Genomic DNA, 27,854 nt, shown 5'->3' with positions numbered 1-27,854 from the left:
TTGTATCAAATATTTTTTTATAAAAAAATCTGTTATTAGTACCCACTGCTGAATCAATCGAATCATACTGATAAAATTAGGAAAAAGATAATTTACTTTATACTTTGAAAAAGTATGGGCTTGGGCTCTTTAGTTGTTTACATCTAAGATTTTTGTCCAGCCGCAAATTTATTCGCAACGCACACGCAAAGGTCTAAATTAAATAAATAAATAATTGTTTGAAATTTATGAAAATTACTTTAATCTTAATAATTATATTCGGTTATTGTATGTACCTACTTGAAAAAGTAGGTAGGTACATATATAATATTATGTAAATTAAATATTTATGATAATGAAATATAATACATACCAAGTAAAAATAAAAAGTAGATAACTAGTCTATTTAATGTTCACACATTATAAACATAATATATTACACTGCAATTTTCAGATAGGGTTATATCAGTTTACATTATAAGAATTATAATAAGAGAATTAACGAATTAGGAGATTTTTATTGAAATACACAAAAAACACGACTAGGGCGAGTAAGGATATGTCTTTTCGAATTCAAAATAATGGTTAATCAACTAGGAACAACGTTTTGAAATTGATATTATTCATACAATAACATTCAAAAAATTAAAAAAAAACACTAAACGTACGTCCACATCACGGCACAATGCGCAATAAACTAAACTAAAACTCGTCGTAAGTCGACAAGTCGTTATAAACATAACGGTACGTGAACAGGGGATCGGCCGGTATCGAACGATATATTATTATTTATTATTAATTTACTTTAGTTTTATATTTTATATACGTATTATAAAGTAGTAGAAACATGTTCTATTGATAAACTCTTAACTAATAATTATCAGCATCAAAGGATATTAACATTGTGCTTATTTTTACATATTTATTATTCACCGTTAAAAAGTCTTCACGACCCACAAATTATATGATTGTACAGTAGGTACCTCCTTACCGATATTACCGAATAAACATTATAAATTAATAATTTTCCTATTCCATAATTACTATCGGCAGCGGGATGATAAACCCGCCAAAATTTATTTCATTTTTGCGTAGACAGTAGACTAAAAAGCATAAACAAAATTCTCATTTTCGCAATGACAAAATGTCACATATCTGTGCACAGGCCACAGCACACTTGCAACATGAGTGTAATATATTAATTGGTTATTTATATTGTCCCTCTGAATAAATGAAATATTATTATCTTCATAAAAAATAGGCTCATTTCAATACATATAATTAATTAATTTATCACAGCAATAATGGCTCGATGGTGTCAAATATCAAACGTCAATGTCACAACGATAAATTGATTTGGCAATAATTTTCGTTTGCGTCCGCAAGTCGCCCAATTAAGAAAAATCTGAGAAAATATAAAAAAGATTTTCAAATATCAATTTTATGATGTTTACAATTTACACTTAATAGTAGTTAGGCACCTTCTGCTCAGAAAAATTTATTACCTTTGAAACATGACAACAATACACAATTTTCTATAGAGAAATTAAAAAAAAAATCTGAAGAACTAATCCGGACTATGGCTCCTGGAAATAAAGATCGACACCCAGGTCACACGGGTACTATCCCGAAAACCAAAGTGCGGAACAATTGCAATGTACCCCAGGAGGCTGTGACACCCACAAGACGAGATATGGCATCGAATTTAGTGACGGTACTATTCATTATTTCTGAATAATATTATTTTATTTTCAATTAAACACACGGGACTCCGAAAAAGAGCGATATACCTAATGTGCACAATTTAATTCTTTGTAACGCTCATTTACCCATCGTGTTTCAAAACAACTGATTTGTTTGAAGTTTCTCAGAGCAAATATTTTATTTTTAGAAACTGATCCACTGTGTATGTTGGATTTCTGCCAAATTATTGTAGCGTGCAGCTTACCTATTCATATTAAAAATTCCTTTTCAATCTATTTATATTATTAATTAATTTATTATATAAAACATATCTATTTAGTGATGACATATGGGTGGTTGTCTATCTAAATTTGGTCATAAAAAGGTATAATAAGTCAAAGTTTTCTTAATGTGAAAGGGTACAGGAGAAAATATCTTGTTACAAATTTGTATGGTGTCATTACAAAAACAAAATTTTTAGACCTCCTTAGATTGGGTGCCAGTGTCAGAATATAATCCAAGAAGTAATTGTAACCAGTCCAGAAAACAGACCAACAATACATCAGACCAGGAATTGGCTGACCTAGGTAAGTCCTAAGTGTTCATTCAAGATACAATTTGTTTTTAAGTAAATTTACTGTCATTAATTGCATTAGAATATTAAGTATAAGTATATAATTATTTATAAAAATATATATAATCTCAAAATCACATTTTAAACATAATGCCATGTGTTAACAAAATCTAATACTTTAGATAATTCTGTCTCCTTCGAGAGTGGATTTGGAAGATTTGTTCCTGTTAGACCACAACCACGGGCTCTTCCCTTAACTGTGCAGAATCGGGAACATCTTTCTGGAGATCGGGAACATATCCCTGACGATGCGAGTTCATCTGGCTCACATTCTTTACATCCTTACGCCCATCAGTTGCAGAATGGTAATTAATAAATTGTAAATCGCAGAATAATATAAAATGAATGCAAATATATGTAATATATCTTTTTTCTAGGTTTAATTCCACACTCAAATCATGCTGCAGCTGCTGTTATGATTGTGAATCCTACAACACCAAACACTTGTGCAGGGAATATGTCACAGTCTTACAACGTTTGTATTTTTTTGTCAATTTTTTTCTTCAATTTATAAATCAATTGCTGATTGAAATATTTTTTTGTAGACTCCAAATCAAAACAGAAAGAATTTGACAAGAAATCTTAACTCAAATCGGAATACTTTTGAAGGAAATAATAATTCCAATAATAATACAGCCTCAGCAGGCTCCAATAGTAGATCAGGCACAAAGGCTGTCAATTTGATGAATAACATGTATGATCCAGGGCAAGGAGGTTTTAGCAACATTAATGACAGTAATCATGTGAGTATCACACTATTAATTAATATAGGAATATTTCAATATAGTAATAAGAAAGAACAATTAAGTAATAATATTTTTATAAAAGTTTACATTATTTATTTCAAAATTATTTAACAGATGCTTAAATATGCATAAAATTGTATAGATTTTGGTATTGTATGTTTTCAGGTACATAGAGAATCAGCAAGAGCATTGGGCGAAGCAATAGTTGCCGCCTGCCCTGATGCTGCATCAGTTGAAAGAAGACTTGGACAAATAAGGGAATATATTAGAGTGACATCATCTCTAGTTGACACTATGCGTAATTCTGAAGATGAGGTATGTACTTAGTTATTTACATTAACTGCACATAGAAATATAATGTATTACCTTCTATTTTTGATATTCCATAAAATTTTATGAAAAATTTCAGATTAATTTTGTTTATTTAAATTTGTATATTTTATTAAAGTTTATATTTAAAGGCTTGTATAAATTACCTTTTTACATAGGCTTTTATTGAACACACTAAAGAAGAGTATGATGAATTAATTGAAATGATAATGAAATTAAAAGAAAGTGAAACGAAATTAGAATCACTTCTTTTAGAGAAAACTTCTGACGCATTAGATGCTATGAGTGATGACAAACAGGAACCAAATAATAATAATATTGATAACAATAACAATGAAAATGAAGAGCATCTTGTTAATAGTCCAGACACTAATATTAATATGCAAGATAAACCTAGCAATGTTGCAAGTACTAATGAAGGCAATGTACCAAGTAACTGTAACAATCATTTGAAAAAAGTTACCAACATAGAGAATGAACAACTTAACAAAACACTCTCTGTAAATAAAAATATTGATGAAGCTACAGATGTTCAACCACAGAGTAATGACAGTGATGAACATATTGAACAACCTGAACAAAGTGGTGTAGAAATAAAAGAAATAGAAACGATACCTTGTGATGAATCTGATGATAAGAAAGATGATGCAATATTGAATGAAATTTTGAAGAAAAATATAATTTCGTGTGCAGAAAAAATGGCTTTGATTGAAGAAATGAAAAATATGACTAAAGATGCAAATAACAATGAAGAAAAGGTTGCGGTGTGTGGAATAATACTACAATGTGTGTCGGTGTTGTTGACCGCATGTATGAATGAATGTGAATCACTTACATTACTAAATAATTTAACAAACATCACATAGCAATCTTAATACATACATGAAGATTTGACATTATCATAACAATAATTTGACCTATGTTTAACATGATCCCCAAGGTTTATTACCAATAATTAGTCAATGGAAAGCAATTTATTGTTGTTTGTTTGCAGGCATTTGTACAAAAAAGTGAATTATCAATTATGGTTTAATAATTTCCATAAAACCCAAGAAGTGGCTAGTAATACTACATAAGCTTACTAAATTTAGGAAAAATAAGGCACTTCTATGTACAATGCCTACCACTAAAATCTGTTTTATGTGTATTAATCCTGAGTTAGTCAAGATATTACTTATTCAATTAAATTCATTCCAAATTAAATTTTTAGCAGGATGTTGTGGTGCGACCTGTGTCCGTCCAGAGTAACGGATCAGTATACAGTGAAAATGAATTGTGGCAAAATGAAATTAAAAATAAAATGGAAATGTCTCAAATGCGATTGTCTGCTTTGAAGCAACAACAGAAGCGACTTATTAAGTATCAGGTAATATTGGCATTTATTGTTGAACAATTTTCTCAAGATTTTACCAACTTGATATTACTTGAAGAAGTTTTTTTAATGTTTAAGTATACTTTATCTTTATATCTTTATAAACTGCTTTCATTAATTATGATTTAGATAGAATCTAAATTAACTTATAAAATAGTACTGATATGTATTATTATAATTGCTACATTTTTTTATAGGAAGAAGCTAAACAACAATTGGAAGAATTAAATAAGGAAAGACAGAATCAGGAAATGCATCATGCGTCAACTTCCCATGACAACTTTGGAGGTTCACAGGTTAATATAAAAAAAAAAAAAATTTTAATCAATAACCTTTATGACTACAAAGTATTTTAATTATGATTTATGTTTTTATAAAACGTCCAAGGTTAAAAGATGGAATACTAGTTCATCCCATTTAGCTTTTTAAAGTGAAACTTTTATTACATTGTCTCAAACTTTTTGGTCTGTGTAGCGCATGTCGCGTGACGGTCGGCTGCCGAGTAGGTATAAAGCAGTGTTCGGAGTCATTATCGTACAAATACGATAATTTTGTGCCTAAGTTTCACTTTTACCGTGGTTTCATAAAACCACACAACATTTATTTAATAAAATATATTTTTTTCAGAATCTCTCCGTCAACGCGAACTATATTCATCCGAACCGTATGTACGCAACGAATCAAATCGGCGTTGCGACCACGTTGCCGCAAGCGTCAGAGCACCCGCACGCTAACAATATGGACGCCGAACATGGCCGCTCTACACACTCTGCGCAGAGTGACGACAGATACATGCGGGATGGCAATATTGCTAGCAGTGAGGTAAGTTTTCTGAAGTAAAACTTCTTTAGGCGCGTTGAGAGAAAAATTTCGAGGTCGCGTCATGGAAATACCGGCATGTCATCGAGTAAGGCGACGATTTTGGTAGCTTTGAATCTTGTCAAAGATGTTTCACTTCTGACACGATCGGCACACACATTATTTTTACTTGTTGGTTGTATCAGAATTGGCTATGTTAATGATTGTAATAAAATAATTTAATGTTATTTTTTTTAACATTTATAAGTAATATAGTTTGATGGATAGAGTAAACATAAAAATTGTATCACATTCACAACTTATGCAAAGATGTAACATTATGTTTCAAGTAATGTATACCTATTGTTGTAAAAAAACATGGTAAAACTTCTAAAAGACCAATCTCCAACTTGTTTCCATTGAAATGATATATTTTTTTCATCTACCCTCCATTCTGCTTTAACTACAATTGTGCCAAGTAAATAAATTAAAATACAGGAAGCAGCCGTTGGTGGTCGCGATAGTGAAGTGGAAGATGACGAGGGAATTCTTCACGAGCGCGGGCGCATGCTGCAGCTCAAACTGCGGGAGTTGCAGATGAAAAAACAGCATATGGAAAACTTGGTAATTTGACATAATATTATAAAGAGATTTGATTCAAAAGAATTGTAATAAGTTAACTCTGGATGCAAATTTATTTTGCGCTCAATTTGTGTTACATTAAAATCAATCAATTATCAATCAATTAAAAAAGTTACAGTATTAGGTAGGATTTTTTATGTGGTTTTATAGTGTGTCTATTTTTCTAGGTGACTGAATTCCAAAAGCTACAAATGGCGACTCGTATCGCGCCATCCCATAATACTTACTCCAGTTCGGGTGAAGATAGTGGCGAAGATGAACCGTCACGAAAATGTAACATTTCAATACATACTTATTTCCCTTTAGGGCCGATTTTTTAATGCTTGGATAAAACTTATCCGTCCAATAAAGTATTACACGATAATATTAAAATGTCACGTAAACTGTCAAATACGGGCAATTAATATACGTTTTTAAAATGGTAGTTTTATACATTATTCGACGAATAAGTTTTATCCAAGCATTGAAAAATCGGCCCTTATTGTTTTTACTATTAATTGTTAATGATAACATTTTATGTTAAATTTTGATTTTAGGTAACAAGCAGGGTGTCAATCTTAAGAATGAAGATCCTTTTAAGATGATGGAAATTAAAGCTATTAAAACTGCTTTACAAAAAACTAAAGGTATTTATATTTTAAAGCATAATTCCCAATTGTTTAGCCTTTAGATTTTTATTAGAAACTTAATTATCAACATTTTCCTTACAGTTAAAACATTTTGAATAATTCCCCTAGTTACAGTGCTATATTAATTATTATTTCTTACAGATCTCATGAGATCAGTGGAAACATATGAAGCTGATCATTTATCCGGAGTTCCTGATGAGTCTTTCCACATGCCTTCTCATTCAAACAACATTCACGATAAGTAAGTTATCTGTTTTTTATTTTCGTATAGAATGGAGATTCGATTTTATTGATATATCTAAGTGGTAGTATAGTGGTATAGGTAAGTAATAGGGCAGTAAAGTAGAAAACACTAATAAATATTAAAAAAGAATCACGTAAATCGGTTAAGAAACCTAGGAGTAATCGGTGTACATACATAAAAAAAATATATATACCGGCCGAATTGATAACCTCCTCGTTTTTTTGAAGTCGGTTAATAATAAATACATGCTATAATCTTATTAATAATAAGTACAATAATTGCTTATAATTTTTGATATTTTGTTTTTAAATACAGTAAATCAGAATGTGACGGGAGTGTAGGGGGTTGGTCGGAAGGCAGCCTATGCCGGGTACAGAACCCGCTACCACACAGACACAAGCTAACCAATGAGCACTCGGCGCAACGGCACGCCCCGCAACAAATTCAAGGTAATTTTTCTTAGTTTTCCTTTAAGTTCCTCATTTGTTTAGATTTGTTCCTCATTTGTTGGACTTGTAATTTACTATGTGGTTTTCATTTTATTTAGCCAGTATTTTTTCTAAATAAATCTATATAGATTACATAAAATTGGCATAGACTAAAACAAATAATTTAAAATAGAATGTTATACCCGGCGCGGCGAATGATGATCCCTATGACACTGACAATTATTCTCAAGAGACAAACTTGTAATGGCGTCACCATTAAATTAGAAACGTATTGGAAGCGTCTAAAAATGGCATTTATTAATTTTTACGTAGCTTTATGCCATAACAATGATATTCTGTTGGAATTATAACAATTCTTAACATTTACGAGAAATTATATCAATCTGACTTTACGTTTACGTCCTACAAAATTTACATCGTTGGCATTTACGCGACGACGCGGTTGGCGCAGTGGTAAAGTAACTGCCTACTGAGCCGACGGTCCCGGGTTCGATCCCCGGTCAGGGCAAATATTTGTGTGATGAACTCAATTATTTGTTCTTGGGTCTGGGTGTTATTATCTATATATGTATTTATTAAATATTATATTTATCGTCGCCTAGTACCCACAACACAAGCCTTAATTGAGCTTACTGTGGGACTAGGTCGATTTGTGTAATAATGTCCTATAATATTTATTTATTTATTTATTTATTATTTATTTATCGACTAGTGCGGAAAGTATCGATAAACAAATTTCGATAATGGAAACGAGATCACATTTTTTCCATGAATGGAACAGAAGTTCGCAGCATAATTAATTAATTAATTACCGTTCGCGTTAATTTACTTACCTATGATAATATAAGTTTTTTAAGACAAATTAAATGGGGGCTTCCATTTTCACGATAAAATAATATACACTGTGTTAAACGGGTTAAAAATTACGTGAAAATGATAAGGCGCATTTTTATGTTTTGGAAAACTTTCGTTTTACTTTAACCTACTTAATCTATGCAAAAAACTTAAATTAATACAACAACAACATAAAAGACGTTAAAAATTTTAGTTAAAAATTCATTTTTATAATATTTATAAAAACATGTTTACCGACGTGGATGAATGCAAACCACGCCTTTGCCTATAAAATAGTAAAGTATCGACACGACCCATCATACGAGCAATCACTAAGACGAACTGTCATAGGGATCATCATTCGCCGCGCCGGGTATAATGTAATTAATTAATCGTTGTATCTATTTATAGGTCACGAGGCAAACATTAATTCTCTACAAGAGTTGGCGCAAGAATTGCGAATGGAGACTGAGAAAATAATGGGTGAACGGGCGCGCATGAAGGATTTAGTCACTAATAAAGGTAAATTTTTAGTCGGTGCTCATGTTACTAAATATATTGCATAATATTATGATGAAATGAAAAAAAAGAAAAAAAAATCCAGCATGATTTTTCATTAAAATAAGCGGCATAGCAGCAAAAATGCATTGGAATTATACTTTAACGAAAATAAAAGCTCAAATGACCAAAAATAAGTGCTTGTTAAGCTATTGCATAGCTTCTATCGCGGGCCTTGAGCGCGGGGACCGAATCGAGAAATTCCGTAACGAAAAAACCTCACGCTCCCCACTCCGACGGACACGGAGGTGTGGCTTGAAGGCATGCTATGCAATAGCTCTACCGCGGCAGTCCCCGAGTGCCACTCGTCTTTTTTTGTACCAATAATAATTAAACCCGTTAATCTTTCTCGTAGTGTGACTGTATGTTCGCAAATTTAATCCGATAATTTAGTCACATATATTTTATATGTTTTTTTTTCGATTAACATTCCAATCTCCATTGTAGAAGCGCGTCGCAAACAAAAGAAGGTGAACGAGGAGAGTGCGCGCGTGGGCAGCCCCGGGCCGGCGGAGCGCAGGCAGATGCAGCTGCGGGCACTGCTCGCCGAGAAGCAGAGGGAGCTCGAGGCGCTGCTTCATAAGGAGGTGATGTACTATACTGCTGATATATTAGTATTATAATCCGGTTTACTTCTTCTTTTCTTGATTAATACTTGCTATGCTACACCCATATGTTGAGATCTAGACAAGAAAAATGGAGCCAAATTGTGACTAACTGGTATCCAAGGGATGGCAAGAGAAGTCGAGGACGTCAATATATGCGCTGGGAAGATGAGCTTAAACTTACCGCGGGACCCAATTGGAGTAGAGTAGCCAAATACCGGAAACAATGGAAACTACTGGAGGAGGCCTTTGCCAGAAGGCACACTGAGTTGAGAGATATTCTATAGGATTATACATAAAAATCACTAAGAAAATTATACAGTCATAAAAAAACCATCCTCACCCAGTTTAAAAGGCTAAATAAATAAATAATGCTACACCCCATATTGCGGTTCGCGACAGAATTTGTATTCGACATTAAGGCAATTACACGGTTCAACGACCTTAATGATTCTGTCACTACATTTGAATTTGTTTTTTTAACCGCCCTCTATAATATACATCGTTGTTGAAGTAAAAGTGACCAAAGATTATGGAATTGTACACTGTATCGTATTGTATCGTAATGTGTTAGTGGTTTCTACCTAATTTATGTTTTCTCTGAGAGGCAGTAACATATTACATTTATGAATAGTAAATATTGTGTACTATGTATGTTGTAAATGTAATGCAGGAAGACTCATCTTTCAACATTAACCGTTATAAGCAAAGTCTCTACTACATGACCCATTCTGGAGACCTTAAGATGACTAAGTAAGTAATTATATGTTCTAGAGTGGGGAACAGTTAAGAAAACACCGATTTAGAAATTAATTTTATTCAACACGGACTCTACTATATTCTGGAGACCTGATGATGACTAGGGTGGAGAACATCTCACCTACAGAGATATAAAAGATGGAGTACATTATTTGACGTAATTCTATAGAACGGTCTCAACCATGTCATGGTGTATCTAATGGTAATGGTGACCAGGCAAATGTATTAAGCGTTCTCTGTATATCTCTTCATACCTAGTAGGAATATATGCATGCAACCTACACACACCTAAAAAAATAGGGGAACAGACAAGAAATCACGTTTTTTTTCGACTTATTTTGTAGTTAGTTCGAGGTTAATTTTTTAAATCCCTTACGTCTTTGAAATGATGACGAGAAAAAAATGTGTTTCGATTTTTAAACATTAAAATATTATTTATACCCCTTTAAGAGTTTGGTGCCTATTTATCGACTATAGCAGCTTCAAATAAAAAATATTGTAACGTGTTTTAAACTGAGTTTATTTCTTTCTACTGTTTATCTTTGAACACATTACAAAATGAGTGATTTTCCTGCAACTGAAGTTACCAGAGCCATAGCTATGAGCTATGACTGATATGGGTCATACCTTCCGTTCAAAGAATACAGTGTTAGTTGTGTCGATATCTATGGTCTATTAAAATTTTCAACGGTATAGTTAAACAGTTACATATGTTGGCGCGGGCAAGGAAGAAATTGGGCAACTTGGAATTGGTTTTATAAGGGCGTAAACTTGGATAATTTATTTTGTTGTGACTTTGGAAAAAATTCATGTGGCGTGTGTAGATCAGTACCACCATGTTATGGCAACAGGAAAAATATAGTACAGTTGAAGATTAAAGGTATTATAGACTACAAGCCCGCATAGGAAAAAAATATGGGTCAAATGAACCACCAGGGGACATATCTAGAACGATAGAAGAGCATAAAATAATAAGATTCATCACTATGCCGTCACTTGTAAGCTGTCCAACTGAGTGCAGATGAGAATTGAAAAGTACAGGTAGACTCGGTAAATTTTGGTCATATATTTTTGTACGGCATTCTTAACCATCGATAGATCCATTAAAAATAATAAGAAACCGCTCAGTGCCGTACAAAAATGGTGGTCCACCAAGTCGGAATTTTTATTTAATTTCCGAGAGTTACCGGGGGTAAATTTGGTCATTTGACCATGTACGGCATCTGTGTCATACTATTGCTATACTGCTTTTAATCCATTATTCCGCAACGCCGTACAAAAATCATGGGGACAAGGGGAAAAAATCGAGAGTTGCAATCCCCTCTCTTTCCCCACTCCAGGGGGTCATTTGACTAAGTACGGCTTCGGTTCCAAAACATTATCTAGCACTCAAAAGTACTATTAAAAGCAATGCCGTCAAAAAATAATTGTTCTTTTAAATGTATACCAATAATCATCTTAATTTCATCGAATTCTTGATATAAAGAGCTGTAAGGTCATTTGACCCTGTACGGGAACTTTTTTTTTAACATGATATTGTAAAATTCAATTGTTGTATAGTATTGCCGTTCAAAAGAAACCGTTCTAAAAAAAGTTATAGAGAAATGCAAAAACAGAAATTTTGTTAAAGTTTAAACATCGTAGATTAATGAAATATAATAGTTTTCTACACTTTATTCGTTGTTTTAAATAGTACATATTAACATAGATAAATTAGGAAAAAACGATGCCGTACATTTTTGTGCAGACCACATCTTTTAGGCTGATGAAAGCGACGAAAGCTACAATTTTAAGGGTGCTTTATGGCCATTTGATACAGTACGGCATTAACATATTTTTACCCAACTACGGCAAAGCAAAAGGAGGGTTATGGTTTTGACAGGTCATGTATGTATGTTCATCTATTCCCTCGTAACTTCTAAACTACTTATCAGAATTCGACAAATGACATATCATTAGAAGCGTCTGAATTGTTCACTGGATAACCAGCGACCAGCTAGCAAAAGGCTATATGGGGTTTCACAAAATCTAATGTGGCGCCCTCTAGCGGACAAAACATACAGAGTAAAAAAATAAAGTTAAGATAAATATGCCGTGTTTGGTATCATTTGAAAGCGCTTTACTTGTACATTTTGAATATGTATATATTACTAGCATTTGCTTGTGACTTTACCTGTATTCATGGGCTGATTGCATATAATTCACATCTTTTCGTTCATAGCTTTTTTATTAGTTCATCAATTTAACGGAGTCCATTCCACCTGACTCCGACTTTCCAAGGTGATAATTAACCACCTCGAGCTTCTTAATATTAATGTATATTTATATTTTATTATCAAAATATAAAGCAAACATTTCGTTATATGGATTTTATTCTTTTTCAGATTTTTCCCCTATGAACCAACGAAAATGTACGGCACATGAAAAAATATTATCTATGCATAAAATACTTTAAAAATAAATTTATTTCGTGTTGTGTCAAATGACCCCCTGGAGTGGGGAAAGAGAGGGGATTACAACTCTCGATTTTTTCCCCTTGTCCCCATGATTTTTGTACGGCGTTGCGGAATAATGGATTAAAAGCAGTATAGCAATAGTATGACACAGATGCCGTACATGGTCAAATGACCAAATTTACCCCCGGTAACTCTCGGAAATTAAATAAAAATTCCGACTTGGTGGACCCCAATTTTTGTACGGCACTGAGCGGTTTCTTATTATTTTTAATGGATCTATCGATGGTAAAGAATACCGTACAAAAATATATGACCAAAATTTACCGAGTCTACCTGTACTTTTCAATTCTCATCTGCACTCAGTTGGACAGCTTACAAGTGACGGCATAGTGATGAATCTTATTATTTTTTGCTCTTCTATCGTTCTAGATATGTCCCCTGGTGGTTCATTTGACCCATATTTTTTTCCTATGCGGGCTTGTAGTCTATTAGGGAAGGAAATAAAACCGACCCAGTACGAGACAGACTCGCGCACTGAGGGCTCCGATCAAATCTATTCTTTATGATGTTGTAATTTTAAATTTATGTTTTTTAGCATTGTTTCCATTATATTTTGTGTCTATAAGACATCGCCGTCATCTGATTAAATCTGATATTTGTTTTGATGACTAGGCCGAACGTCGATTTAGGGTGCACTCACACACATCAGTCACCGTCACGGCACGTCACCGGACAGGATTAAAAAAAAATATGTATCAATAGTTCTAGTATGACTCTGTTCCCACACGACAGTCGCCGGCACGAAATCTATCAGTGACGTCACCGGTCAGGCACGTCAAATAATCTTTCCATACATGTATCATACTTTTATCCCCACTCACCCGGTGCCGTCACGTCTCAGTTCAGTCAGCGTCGTGCTACCGTCAATAATTGCTACATGTTCTCTAGCGTGACACACGTCTAATCACTGACTAACCTGATGTATGTGTTCAATGATTCAGTCAAACCGGCGACGTGACTGACGGACAACATGACGGTGACTGGTGTTTGTGGATACGTACACAAACCGTCACCGATCAGTCATCGGTGACTTGACGGTGACTGATGTGTGTGAGTGCACCCTTAACAAGCATCACTCACGACGTCCAACTAGTTAGCGAATCGTAATATAGCCTTTTAAAAAGAGCGGATAGAACGTTGGATGGCGAGTTGTTCTTTAGTCATTCAATTAAATGTGGTCATTCAATAATCGCTCTAGTCTTCAATCAAATAGCAGATTCCTCCAGATGACTGCGACATATTATCTAGTATATTATTAAAATCCGCTGATTAAACAGATTTTCCAGAGAGTTTGACGTCTTCAGAAGAGTATATTTCGTGAAGTAAAAATTTAACAAAAAAACAATATTGAAAAAAACCTTCGTTTTTCTTATAATGATATTTAAAATGACGCCTTATTTGATTATTATACTATCCCGAATGTTGGGTTGTAGAATAAAAACGCCTTCGTTACAATTAATATTTTATTATTCCTTCACTTGGTACAGTCACTTGATAGTTTCCTTAAATCTTAAATAAATCACAAGGCACGAGCCGCACGACTATGGCACTTATAGACCGCACTGGTCGGCTGTTTAAGATCAATTGGCTCGCTGATCGTCTCTTCAAAAAATGTAAGCGATCAACTGACAACTAACCGACTGGAGGGGAGGTTAAGTTGTCAGGCGGTAGATTATAAATACCAGAAAACCTTGTCGAAGGAAATGTAGGTACTATGTATGATTTTAAAATTTGTAAATAAACACAAATCTATTTCTTTCTTCCTCGGAGAGTCACTGCAAAGGAATTATTTTTATATAATTTATATTTTTATGAATCATTAAATCATCGGTTCACCCAGTTAAAAGTGCGGAGGTAACGGAACCAACAAAAACAAAACGCCCACGCGACTAGTTCACCGGTACCAGCGTTCTGACCATCATTTTTATTTTTGTCATTGCATACTAAGACCCCCTGTAGGATCGACATCCTGTTACAAATGACCCAAAATTTTGTGTCAGTATCTCCCGGCCTATGGATTGCTTTGGACCCTTAAAATATACGATAGAACAGCAATTAATCTTTTTTTTTTAATATTAATGGCACAGGGAAAGTCTTGTTACTGTTTAATTATAGGTATGTGTTTTCTGATAATATTTTACTGTCAGAAATTATCAACACTGGATAATATTCAATGACGCCTTTCAAAAACAAAACTAATTTACAAACAGATTTTAATATCTTTACATACCTATTTTTAACTTTCGTTTCATGAACTGCTCATGTAAATACCTATTACAATCTGGTTTAATTTAACAAAACATTCAATTCGGTGAATTTTAGCGTTATTTTGCAAAAAAAACCGCACGTACAGTCCCCCGTCCGAGTCGAACTGACACCGTCAACTTTCGTCGAAAATATGCAAAAGAGGTGAGCTTTCATGTGGGTTTTATTATAATTTCGAGTTTTTTCTTGATAATTTAATGATAATAATGAAAATTGAAAAAATAAAGAATACAAGTTATTACAAATATCATAACATATTTTTTGGTATAAATTTCATGTATAAATATGTAGCCGTTTTCCTAACAAAATGCGTTTTATGTTCAAAAAGGGGTTGATTTGTATGTATTTTTTTTATGTTTAGGCCGTTCTAAAATGAAAAGTAAACAATACACTTTGTTAATTATATCCTTGAGTATCACATATATTTTTTTTAACACAATCGTACCAACAGTTTCCTCAACAAAATTCAATATGTATAAGGTGTTTTTCGGTTTTGACCATAGTAATCCCCTTAAGGGATTTGCAAAAAAAAAATACCAAAAGATTGTATGGTAACAGTATTTGAATATTATTTCATCACACTTCCGATGCTTAGTATCTTACCATTGAAATATACAAAATTTCAATATACGCTATATATTATAATTGAAATATACGCCAATAGTTTTTTTTAAATTCATTTCATAATGTTCTACACAGCGTAGCTCTCGTATGTACATATCACGCAAATGCGTGCGCGAAGCGTATTCGTCGTAGTTAAAATTCAGGGTGCTTTCATTCGTTTGAATTTAGATTTTCGCGTTGAGGTTTGAGATCTTTTGATGTTTGATTTTAGAGAGAATTCTTGTAAATATCTATATTCTTTACAGGTTAGAAGTGCTACTACAGAAGTGCCAAAAGTAAAACCCGATTCTCGAGCAGCGTCCGTCGCAAATCAGTCTTATACTAGGTAATAAAAAATTGGTTAATTAAGATATGTCACAAATATGATAATTTGAATATTAACGTAATTTTGTCTCCTTATTAGCATTTGAATTCAATTTTTTTTTTTCAGTGAACCAGAGGAACCCGAATCTCGCTCGGAACATATACAAATGGAGTCACAAAACTCCAGAGAAACAGAAAACTTCCGTGTACGTATTATTGAAATACATTGTTTATATATCCTATGTGCCTGTAATTAATTTATGTAAATCCTTTAATTCGTGATTTTGCTTTCAAAATTCATTTCACATTTCCACATTGCTATGTTATTCATTGAGAATTGTTTTGCACGTGAAATTATTCAAAAATTATTTCATCTAACCAACCAATTGTATGAAATAATATCAGTTATTAATTTACTCTAAAATTCATTTTCCATTTTTTAGGGAGGAGGGGATAGCGCTCTCGGAAGTCGTTCTGTAAACACAGCGCCGTCGCAACTTGCGAGCGCATACTGCAGTGATACTGATAGGTAAATTATATACATTCTTTATAATTGCCTAAATTAAAATTATGAACTTCTTACAGGTTTTTTCGTAATTGATTCTGATGTATTTTCATAAATTAAAACGGAAAATTGACTTTCGCAGAATAAATCCTTCTAAATTTTTTCACATCGAGCTATGTGTAATTATTTCATAGTTACAAATGCAAAAAATGAAAAACATCGTATAATTTGTTATAAATGGAAATTGGAATTGTTTAATTTTATTTTAGTTTATCACGGGGTAAATCGAACCAACGCAACCGCGCCCGCCGTCGACCAACACAGGAGAGACATTCTGAAGAACACAGTGTAAGTTTAAGTATTTATAACAATTTAACAAACGACTGTTCTTTCGAAATATTTGTTGGTTGATACTTAAAGCTTTATGCTTTCTTGTATAAACATAAAAAAATACTTAATTTTAAGTTATTAATATAACATTTTTGATGACAGATCCCGCAACAAAATAATGTGTCTGCGCGACACGAGCCTCGGCCTGAAACTTCGAATGTCAACATGACTCCTCCTGTTGCGCAAAATAGTAAGATTTTTCCTCTTATTATTATAAATCCTCTTATTATAAATGCTGTATGAAATCTGTCTATTATTTGTTAGCGTATTTACGCCTGAACTACAAAATTGAAGAAGTACTTTTTGTATAATTATTTTAATGATTTTGTTTCTTCAGGCGAACACATCGGTAACATGCCGTACCCGCACATGCCTCCGCCCTGCTGGAATTCCAAATCAAATCAGGTATACAAAAAAAGTTAATTGAACTTAAAATTTTAATTTAAAACTAACTTGTTTAAATCAAAGTATTGATACGTTTTCAAGAAAACACCTTTTTTTTTTCGTAGACTACATTTCAGAAAATTGTTAATTATTTCATATAAATTTACAGGACATGCGAACAAATCAGTTCACACAAAATAGTCATTCTCAAACAATGGAGCGTCTTTTGGGAACGCCTCAGATGTCTTTCCCGCCCACTATGCCGTTTAACATGATGCTTCCTTATGGCGGTAAGAAATATACTATAATTAATAGTAATTTTCCGTTTGATACAATGTGATCACCTGTGTAAAAGATAGTTTACATTGCGAAACGTAATCGATGTGAACAGATATATGATAAAAATGCAATTTTAATATGCTTTTTTTTAAATTGTAATAAAACAGAGTGGCACAGATTTAATGAAAAGCTAAGATCGAAGAAATGAATAGTTTTACTTACGTTCATTACGTTCACCAGTGATCAGCTGTGCGCGATTACGCACGGACGCATGTTGTGTGACCGCTGATTCTATGCTGAGGACAATGACCTCTGATGTAGTGAAATGCGCGAGTTGTAATATCGTTATAAATGAACTCTTGTCTTTCTTAAGAAATGTGCTGGACTACATGGATGAAGATAGTATACATCAGCTATGTACTACTTCTTTTTCGACTGTGGAAATCGCAAAAGCGAAGTCTTTATTATTTGATTCGCTTCCTAATGCTAAGAAACCGCCTCCGCGAAGAAAGGAACGAAATAAAAAGATATCGCGTGACCTGGACGAGATTATTTGTGTTATGAAAAATAACAATGCAGAAACATTCCCGATATTTGTTGCAAAAGACCTACACAAACTTCCGCCGGTCACTTTTGACCACGTTGATGCAACTAGACTCTTAAAGGATATCCTTTGTCTACAAACTAAGTTTAATTCTTTGGAGGAGAAATTTGTGTCTATTGATAAATTTGACTTACTAAAGCAAGAAGTTGAAAACATAAAACATGCATCTTTAACTGATCCGTTTAAAAACGTTAATACGAGGAGAGGAGGTGCATGTACCCATGATAGTGCTTTTATGAATAGCGAAATTGTTAATTTGCAGTGCCTACCGGTTAATAAGTCACCACTGTTGGGTACAAAGTCCAATAACCGCTGTCCGAGTGCATTGAACTCAACGCCGTTGTCGGCTGACGGCCAAGATAACTTTGTCTCTTTCGTGCACGAGCAAAATAATGTATCGGCAAACACAAGGCACGTGGAGGCACCAATATCTACCGCGGTTTCGAACACAGCGCGTGAGAGCAGGCGCAATGGATACGACGGCCTTAAGGGATCGAGCGAGATGGTGCATAAAGCGAAGCAGATTGAGGCCACCGCGGTTTCGTGCACTATCGACGGATCGACATCGCGCGTTGCTACTCGCGCGTGCGCTTCGTGCGAGACTGATTCATCTACTGCGAATAATAAGTTGTCATCGCCCGCGCCTGCGCAGGCTAATACTTATAACATTGTATCGGAGATGACCAGTGATAAACGTGAACGAAATGAACTTAATGTAAACAATGAATGGCAGGTTGTGCTCAAAAAATCTTCTAAAAGGTACAAATTTTTAGGTATGAAAGGCTGTGCCTCGTCTTTACAAGGGGATAAATTTAAAGCCGCAGACGTTAAGGTGCCACTGTTTATATCAAACGTAAGTACTGAGACTAGTGAGAGTGATATAGTGAGTTATATAAAAGAAAAAACGTGCGAAAGTGTAACGCTTAAAAAGATTAATATGAAAATTAAAAGGCAATATAATGCGTATAAATTGTACGTGCCGAAAAATAAATTAAATTTAAGGCCGCTGCATACGTGACGGGAAAATACCTCGGACGGGACGTGAGCGGGACGGGCACGTGATTGCCTCGTTAACAACGGGAACGTGGTGCAAACGCATACGCACCGTGACGTGATTCTGATCTAACGTGCTAGTGTTGTGAACAACGAAAGATGGATTTTTCAATTCAAGAATTGGCTTTAATTGCTATTGCTCTAGATGACGAAGAAGCTACGACCGTCAAGAAAACATTAACATCTTTGTAATCTACATTCTGCAAATAAAGAAATTTGAATTTGAATTTAAACTAAACAATACTGTTTTTGATTTATAAGCTTAAGATGTTTCATTTTTATATTTTTGGTAATAATGCCGCCATAAAACAAAAATATTATGCACTAAAATTATTTTGGCATTTTAAACATAAAATACCTACGTAATTCAGAACACGATGAAGTGTCACAGGAATCATCATAGGTGAAAAGGACTAAGTATAGTTAGGAATACCACAATATCTAAATATCTAAATATTGTGGGTTCGCTATACTATACAACGCTGGATATGAGCGAACACATTCGATTAGTTTTTCGTCGTCCATTTTCGATACTTGGAAGGCGTCACTAGTAATCTCTCCGGCACGAACGGAGCGACTGTGCATACGTAGCGAAATCACGGACGGGACGGGGCACGTGCGGGACGGGACGTGCTAAACATCGTCGGCGACGATATTTTTCCCGTCCACGTTCCCGTCCCGTCGATGTTCCCGTGACATATGCGTATTTGGATACATTTTGTATGCAACGATGTTTCCAAAACTTCCCGTCACGTCCCGTCCGGGTAAAATCCCGTCACGTATGCAGCGGCCTTTATTTTTAAATGACACTTTTTGGCCTAACGGCATAACTTTCAGGCGCTTTGTACAATATTTAAATAAAGCGAAAGGTCGAAGTCCTACTGAAATTAAATAAAAATGTTATTAATATGGATTCAGAAAGTAAAATGTATTGTAAATTTACTACTTTTAATTGTAAATCGATTAAAAGGTCTATTGATAGTGTTCGTATGATTTGTAGTGATTCAGATTTGGTAGCCTTACAAGAGACATGGTTACTACCTCATGATATACCGTTTATTGGAACTGTTTCTAATAACTTTGAATATACTGGCAAATCAGCAGTTGATACATCAGCCGGCTTACTGACTGGTAGACCTTATGGGGGAGTAGCCATTCTCTGGAGAGTTGGTATATTTGACTCGGTAACAGTAATACAGTGTAGTAGTTCGCGGTTGGTTGCTATAAAAGCCACAATAAGGGGCCGCGCAATAATTGTCTTTTCTGTTTATATGCCAACGGACTCGATACTTAATCTTAATGAGTTTACAGAAGTCCTTAGTGAAATAAATGCAGTCGTAGTGAGTAGCGATGTTGAATGTGTATTTATTCTAGGAGATTTTAACGCCCACCCCCAGGAACTCTTTTATAAAGAGTTGATTAATTTCTGCACGGATCAGTCCTTCATATGTGCTGATGTGATTAAATTAGGGGAGTCTGCGAGTAACTACACATTCATCAGCGAGGCTCACGGATGTAGGCGGTGGTTGGATCATTGCGTTGTATCTCAGTCTGCCTGGCATACAATTGTTAGCGTAGGAATAGACGAGGGTGTGTATATGTCAGACCATTTGCCTTTATTTATTGAATGTGACTTAGGTGCTGTGAGGTCACGGCACATGACCCGCGACATGAATCGGAGTTCGGTTATTTGGGGTGAAAGAAGTGATTCTCAAATTGATAGTTATCGCGAGATATGTGACGACCGTTTAAAAGAAATTGATCTCCCCCAAGAGCTGTTCAGTTGCAGTGGAGGGTCGTGTTCCTTGGCTGAGCATAGAATTGTTTTAGATCGACTCTATAGTAAAATTGTACAGAGTCTATCTGATGCGGCGGTATTGTCTTGCGAGGCAAGGCACCCTAAAAAAGATAGACGAAATAAATTATGTGGGTGGAATAGGTATGTGAGAGAAGCTCACCGGGAGGCGAAACTTAGTTTCAAGTTGTGGGTATCTCATCAGCGTCCGAATTCTGGCCCTGTTTATAATCAAATGTCTTTTACTCGAAAAATTTTTAAAAGTCGACTTAAATGGTGTCAGAATAACCAAGACCAAATTAAAATGGACATTATAGCTGAACAGCAGGCTTCAAAAAATTTTGTTCAATTTTGGAAGTCCACTTCTAAACTTGATATTAAGCCAAGTTTGCCGGTGAGTGTAGAGGGGCGTAATCAACCTGAAGATATAGCAAATATGTTTAGAGAACACTTTAAAGTGCGGTCACCTTTGGGGCCCTCAGCCGCGGTTTACGAGGAGCCCGGCAGGGGTGGGGATGAGCTTCTGCTTCATGTCTCTTCTAAGCAGGTTGCATCTATCATAAAGTACATGAGTAGAGGTAAATCTCCGGGACATGACGGGCTCAGTGTTGAACATTTAAAGTATGGGGGGTGTCATTTGCCGAGAATACTTTCCATGTTCTACACCTTATGTATTAGCCACGCCTATCTTCCCGCGGCTCTCATGAAAACTGTAGTCGTGCCTGTGATTAAAAATAAGACGGGTGACATCTCCGATAAGGGAAATTATCGCCCCATATCGCTCGCAACGATTCTAGCCAAGGTGCTGGACAGTGTGCTTGATGCTAGTCTTAATGGCTTTTTAAACCTCCATGACGCTCAGTTCGGCTTTAGACCCGGACTCTCCACTGAAAGCGCTATTTTGAGTCTAAAGCACACTGTTCAATACTACAACAAGCGTAGGACTCCTGTGTATGCTTGTTTCCTCGACCTATCCAGGGCATTTGATCTTGTGTCGTATGACGTCTTGTGGGGGAAGTTGAGGGACAAGGGTATACCGGTAGGCATTTTAAATATATTTAAATTCTGGTATGCTAACCAACAAAATGTTGTTAGATGGTCTAACTCATACTCCGAAGTGTATGGGCTTGAGTGTGGTGTTAGGCAAGGCGGACTTTCGTCTCCCAAGCTATTTAATTTGTATATCAATGACCTTATTGTCGGGCTCAACAGTACGCATGTCGGTTGCAGCATTGGAGGTGTCTGCGTTAATAATATCAGTTATGCCGATGATATGGTGTTGCTGGCTCCGACTGCGTCTGCTGTGTCGGAATTATTAAAGGTTTGTGAGAAATACGTTGAGGCACATGGTCTGAAATACAATGTAAATAAATGTAAATATGTTGTTTTTGGGGACACCGGTAAGTATCCTAAATGTACTTCCACCATAGCTCTTAATGATGTAGATATTGAAAGAGTTAAACAATTTAAATACCTTGGGCATATGCTTACCGATGACCTCCGAGACAATGTGGACATTGAGCGGGAGCGACGAGCGTTGGCGGTTAGAGCCAATATGTTGGCTCGTAGATTTGCTCGTTGTAGTAAGGACGTAAAAATAATGCTTTTTAAGGCGTTCTGTCAGAATCTCTACACGAGCAGTCTATGGGCCAGCTATGCGGATCGATCGCTAAATACTCTTCGTGTCCTGTATAACAATGCCTTCCGAATGCTGTTGAAACTGCCACGCTTCTGCAGCGCCTCCGGGATGTTTGCTCAAGCACACACATCGGATTTCTGGGCCGTCATTCGCAAACAAACAGCTTCTCTTTTAAGGAGAGTGCGGGGCAGTTCCAACAGTATAATAAGGACCATCGCGGAGGATGTAAGTGCGCCCATCATGGGACACTTTGTGCGTACACTTGTTGCATCAAAGCGACTTGTCTATGCGTAGAGTGTCCTATGGTGGACTTAGTTATTAGTTATTAGGACTTAGTTTTTAGTTTTTTAGATATAATAATTATTAACACTAATACTTAGGTTTTTTTTTTTTTTTATTTTACTAACAAAATATGGATCTGCGATATCCGAATTGTATGCAAATAAATAAATAAATTACGCAAAAAAAAAATACATAATATGGTAACCCTCAAACCCTGACGTATTTCTTTTCAATTTGATAAATTTTCAAAACTTATGTACAGTTTACATACAGTGTACATGAACACCATGTTTATTTCGTAATTAGCATATTATAAAACTCATTCCATTGATCGTAGTACATCACATGCGGAATACACTATTAATGTATTATCGACGTGACAACGTCTTATAATTCGATAGCGCCGGCTGCACGCACGAAAAAACATGACTCATGCGGCGTTACCTCGCTCTGAGGCGTTCCATGTAAGGCTTGAAGTGCGAGCGAGAGCGCGGAACGGGCGACAAAGAAGCAGAAACGAACGTTGTCACGTTCAACTATCGTCAGTAAACCGACTTTACAGACAACCAATTTTAACGTGATAACGTTTTTAAAATCGTTTTAGTCGGGTGACATGTTCAGAACCTTGTGTCACACCAAAACCTCACGAGCGCGATCGCAGGTATAACGAGAGAGAGACGGACCGATCTCCCGTCTCATCTCGAGCGCTGCCACCAATAAGACGTTATCTCGTAAACATCTCGATCGTAAACCTACTTTACAGACAACGAATTTTTTTTTTACATTCGGTACAGGTATGATGTGCGGGTGCGGGTGCGTGTGCGGCGCGTGGGGCGCGTGGTGCTGGCAGCAGCTGCTGCTGCACCAGCGGGACATACACCACCTGAGGGAACAGCTCGCGCACGTCAGTATTTATTCAAGTGAAAACTTCTTTATCGGGGTTGGAAAAAAATTTAGTGTAACATTTTTTTCGTTACGCGTGACATTTTTCCGTTACGCGCCATCTTTTTCTTATCCCTACCACGCGTGATTCGACGTATTTCTGTAAAGTTGCATATACATAGTAAATTATTTTTTTTGAAAAATAAGGTCATAAAGAAGTTTCACTTCTTACGTGTGTACACTAGTACACGCACACATTTTTTATTAATAAATGACCCTGCAAACGTTGTTCTTTTGCCCTTATATTATCTTTGGCCGGTAGGGGCATGAAAAATTGATGTTAGCCGATTCTTCAAAATTTCATGAGCATCGGTCCAGCCGCTTCGTAGGAGTATGGTAACTAACATTGTGACACGAGAATTTTATATGTATAGAGATTTGATTTATTTTGTTCTTGGAAGTGAATTCAATTATTTATATTGAGATTAATTCTTGTTTTCGAGCAGCTGAACTATGTCTACTTCATTTTTTTTTTTATTATGATCAATGCAGATGTCGCTTTCACATTGTCACAATAAGAATTGTTTTATCTTCTAGTTAGAAGAACGTTGGCGTGCGGAAACAGCGTCTCATACGCTAAACAACCAAGTCCCACCAGGAAATCGGGCTAACAACTATTGGGACAACTTTAGAAGGTATCTATTTATTTCTTTATTATACTTGTTTTTTTAATATGCAAACCTGAATTATATATGATAATTTATGTATCTATTTTCTTTATTTCAGATGTTAAATCAATACCAAAATTATTTATTTTAGTTCATAGTTTTAAATTTTAATAAAATAAGTTCATTTTCATATATCGAAGTAATAGATAGTTTTAAGGGTAAGAAATGTGTGATAGTTTTCCCCTGTTTGTGATTTTTACTTAACACTGTTTACTTTTAATATCCCTAATTTTATCCTCAATACCATGATTGCTTTGTTTACATTTAATGATGAAAAAACACTGGGTTTAAAACACTTAACTACATTTTTTACAGCTATCTCGCAACCTCGCCCACAATGAGTCGATAACTTAACTTATATACCTACTTACTTAAACATTCCTCATGATCCACACTATCCTATGATGAAATTAGAAGAAAATATTTGCTATAATTTTTACTCAACAGACAGACGCGTTGGGCGATTTTATTTTATAATATTATGTAGTTTGTATATTTCGTGCGATATAACTTCGTCAAGTGCAAAGATGGTATACGAGTTCAATCAGGCGCGGTCCCAGTCTGAAATTTTGGGCGGGGTCACGACGCTGGAAAGGTATGCTACCCCCGAGTCTGACTCGCACTTGGCCGGTTTTTTTTTATTTTGTACAGTATAAGATTTTTTTTCTATTTTATCGAGTACGATTTTAGGGGATGTCCCCCGTGACCACCACCCTGGGACCGCGCCTGAGTTCAATACGCCGTATGTATATTACAATTTGTCATTCGTTTCCAGTTATTCTCGTCAGAACCTCCTCTCGACGAACAGCAAGACGAACGCGGACGGGCACCTGGGCGTGGGCCCCGCGCCGCCCCACGCCCACGCCCCGTTGGTGGAGCGCTCCCACAACACGCTGCACCACACCTCCTCCACGTCGCCGTCCGTCACGCCCAAGCGCAACACTAACGTCACATCCTGTCACACCGCTCAACACCAGCCCAATGATGACGCTCCCAATAGACGCAGAAACGTCGCCTACGAGAGATCGCTCTCCTTCTCCTCCGCCCCCGACGTCCTCAACGTCAATCAGAACGAGGAGGGCCCTGCCACCCCCCGCAACCTAGACGACGCCAACGCCCACAGACAAGAAGCGGCCGCCAACGCTTTCAGAAATCTCAACATCACCAACCCGATACCGGAAATAATCCAATCTCATTCCAATAATCTCAACGCGACTACGAACAGTAAGAAAAAGTCATCCGCGAAATTGCCATCTAAGAATTCCGCCAACAGGAGGAATTATAACATGCTTGATTTCTCTCAAACCAGTAACGTCAATATAGCCAGCACTTCCGAGCCGGCTAACCCCAATCCCAACTTGGCGTCCACGAGTCGCGAGGTGCAAGATAAGGCGACGTCGAAACTTTTCGACTTGCTCCGAGAGAGCATATATTCTGAGGTGACGACGCTCATAGACGTGAACGAATCTCATCCTGACTTCCTGATACAGTTGTTCAAGGAACTTAAATATATTAGCTCTGACCAATTACGGCAGAAGGTTTTACAATCGATTCGTAACATACTCTCCCAATACAGCCCAGTCGCAGAGAACCAAAATAGTGACGCTATGCAAGATGACTTCAATGAAGCTGTTACGACCACTTCCGAAAGTGGAACCTATCGTGGATGTATGCAAAATGGGTGCTCTAGTACCGTTCAAATTGATAACAAGATCGTTCGCTTTTTACTCCACAGAAGCGAAGAAGTGTTTACTCCAGCTCTTTTAGAAGCCTTAGCTAACATTATCGTTAACAATCCCGCCGATACTAGGAATATTAAAAAGCTTATGGAATCCCTTTTGAAATACGAAGGAATGAGAGTGTGCGATGTTTCGAGCGATATAATAGAAAATTTGACAGTATTGATGGGAACTAATCACGACGGGGAAGAATCGACCCACCACAATAGTGAAATGTCGGACCCATCTATTTTGCAAGACGTCGCTGGATCCTTGAATTTGTTCAGTTCAAGTGAAACTCAATTGCATCAGATAAACGGATGTCCTTACGATATGTGGCCGGGGCACCACGTCCACATGGAAATCGATTCGACCGATATCAATGATAACAATCAAGAGAGAAAATCCGATTTAATATCATGTTCAGAGATGCATAACGGCGATTTAGCTGAGGCCGATCAAACTTGCCACTCCGACGTCGGCGATAACGTTTCGAGACAGGAGAACGATAATGGAGGGAATGCTGAGGCGTTGCCCGACGTCGTGGACACTGAGGAGGTCACCCCCACTGAGGTAATTCGACAAGTTCTTTATTGTAGATGCCTTCCACTAATGAACTGTGCTAACCGCAATAATAACAATAACTAACCGCTATTTATAACACTGTACTTACGGCACCTGCGTGTATTGCCTATACTATTGAATTTAATTCAACTTTTTACAATTTTCTACATGTATTTTTAATGTAATAAAAATGAAAATATTTATTTGCGTTTTCAATTTATATCAACTGTCAACTGTAAAGGTCTCTATTATAATAAGGCCATTACTGATATTTTTTTTATAATACAAAATAACTAATTAGTAATTATGTAAGATTCAGTTTACTAACTTTACTAAAAAACACATACTTTGTCGTGACTGAAATGGCTCTCATACTCATAAAATTATTCAAATTTACTACATATATAAATTATTTTCTTTGCTTATTCAAGGTAATATTTTAAATTAAAGTTTGGAATAAGTTTGCAGGAAAATAAAACGAATTGTAATTACAAATTAACATTTATTAAATAAAACAATACAAATAACTCAGGTACTTTGACTATCACAGTAATTTATAAAAACATTACACACCTAAAACATTAAAAAAATGAATCTAAATATTGAGTATAGTGTGTAAAGTTGTAATATTGTATTTGCATTAAAGGCTGAAGCAGAATGGCTTGGACTTGACCGTGTGCCAACAAGGCTGCACATGGAAGATTTATCTGAAAAATAGAAAGGTGATGTTAATATTTCATAATAATTATACAAACACTCAAACAGATAACCAGTAATGGTCAACTTTATTGTTTGAGTGACTCCTGAAAACAAAAAAATATTAGTTCTTCTTGTTTCTGGACCTGCAACAGAAAAGAATAACAAACAATTGTTAATATTTTTTTTGTCTATTTCAGGTTAAACTCAAGAAGTTTGACATTACGACATGATTTTATTTATTAATGTTCAATTAATTAATATTTTTTCTTAATCACTCATAATTGCTTGTCTCTACATAACCATTTATGTAATTATTATTTATTATTTAGCACAAATAAAATAAATTAAATGTATTTTTGTTT

General features: G+C 35.6%; 2 protein-coding genes across 3 annotated transcripts in view; one reads left to right on the top strand and one right to left on the bottom strand.

Annotated features, from left to right (window-relative positions):
• Positions 1 to 675, bottom strand: part of SP1173 (major facilitator superfamily domain-containing protein SP1173) — a 33,256-nt gene extending 32,581 nt beyond the window's left edge. The window contains exons 1-2 of one of the 2 annotated variants that reach the window (XM_089703789.1): positions 648 to 663; positions 353 to 420 (exon numbers count right to left, since the gene is read on the bottom strand). The gene's annotated coding sequence lies outside the window, so the exon portion shown is untranslated. Of the gene's footprint in view, positions 1 to 352; positions 421 to 647 lie in introns of both variants that reach the window. The other variant, XM_089703790.1, reaches the window with a different exon arrangement.
• A 643-nt stretch (positions 676 to 1,318) lies between these two features.
• Positions 1,319 to 27,845, top strand: LOC149482247 (uncharacterized). The gene is made up of 28 exons (XM_089704520.1): positions 1,319 to 1,693; positions 2,144 to 2,249; positions 2,419 to 2,601; positions 2,674 to 2,771; positions 2,842 to 3,039; positions 3,208 to 3,357; positions 4,583 to 4,738; positions 4,942 to 5,040; positions 5,372 to 5,566; positions 6,041 to 6,166; positions 6,352 to 6,457; positions 6,721 to 6,810; positions 6,955 to 7,054; positions 7,373 to 7,506; positions 8,752 to 8,862; positions 9,346 to 9,485; positions 15,913 to 15,992; positions 16,098 to 16,176; positions 16,414 to 16,499; positions 16,745 to 16,823; positions 16,968 to 17,055; positions 17,203 to 17,270; positions 17,419 to 17,539; positions 23,696 to 23,805; positions 24,381 to 24,478; positions 25,287 to 26,802; positions 27,440 to 27,515; positions 27,690 to 27,845. The coding sequence occupies exons 1-27, from the start codon at positions 1,559 to 1,561 to the stop codon at positions 27,509 to 27,511; spliced, it is 4,524 nt and encodes a 1,507-aa protein (XP_089560646.1). The 5' UTR covers positions 1,319 to 1,558; the 3' UTR covers positions 27,512 to 27,515; positions 27,690 to 27,845.
• The last annotated feature ends 9 nt before the right edge of the window (positions 27,846 to 27,854 follow it).

This window comes from Colias philodice, chromosome 15, assembly GCF_061535455.1.
Source record: "Colias philodice isolate Cphi_HAF_F1 chromosome 15, ilColPhil1 Martin Lab GWU primary, whole genome shotgun sequence".
Classification (NCBI taxonomy): Eukaryota; Metazoa; Arthropoda; class Insecta; order Lepidoptera; family Pieridae; genus Colias; species Colias philodice.
The sequence above is the reverse complement of the archived record's forward strand: the minus strand, read 5'-3'. Positions and strand labels throughout refer to the sequence as shown.

Bases quoted from the DNA above. Each gene is read 5' to 3' on its own strand.
- LOC149482247 (XM_089704520.1), top strand. From the start codon at position 1,559: ATGGCTCCTGGAAATAAAGATCGACACCCAGGTCACACGGGTACTATC. The intron at 2,250-2,418 runs GTAAGTCCTAAG...CTAATACTTTAG, and splicing joins CCAGGAATTGGCTGACCTAG to ATAATTCTGTCTCCTTCGAG. The intron at 17,271-17,418 runs GTATACAAAAAA...ATAAATTTACAG, and splicing joins GGAATTCCAAATCAAATCAG to GACATGCGAACAAATCAGTT.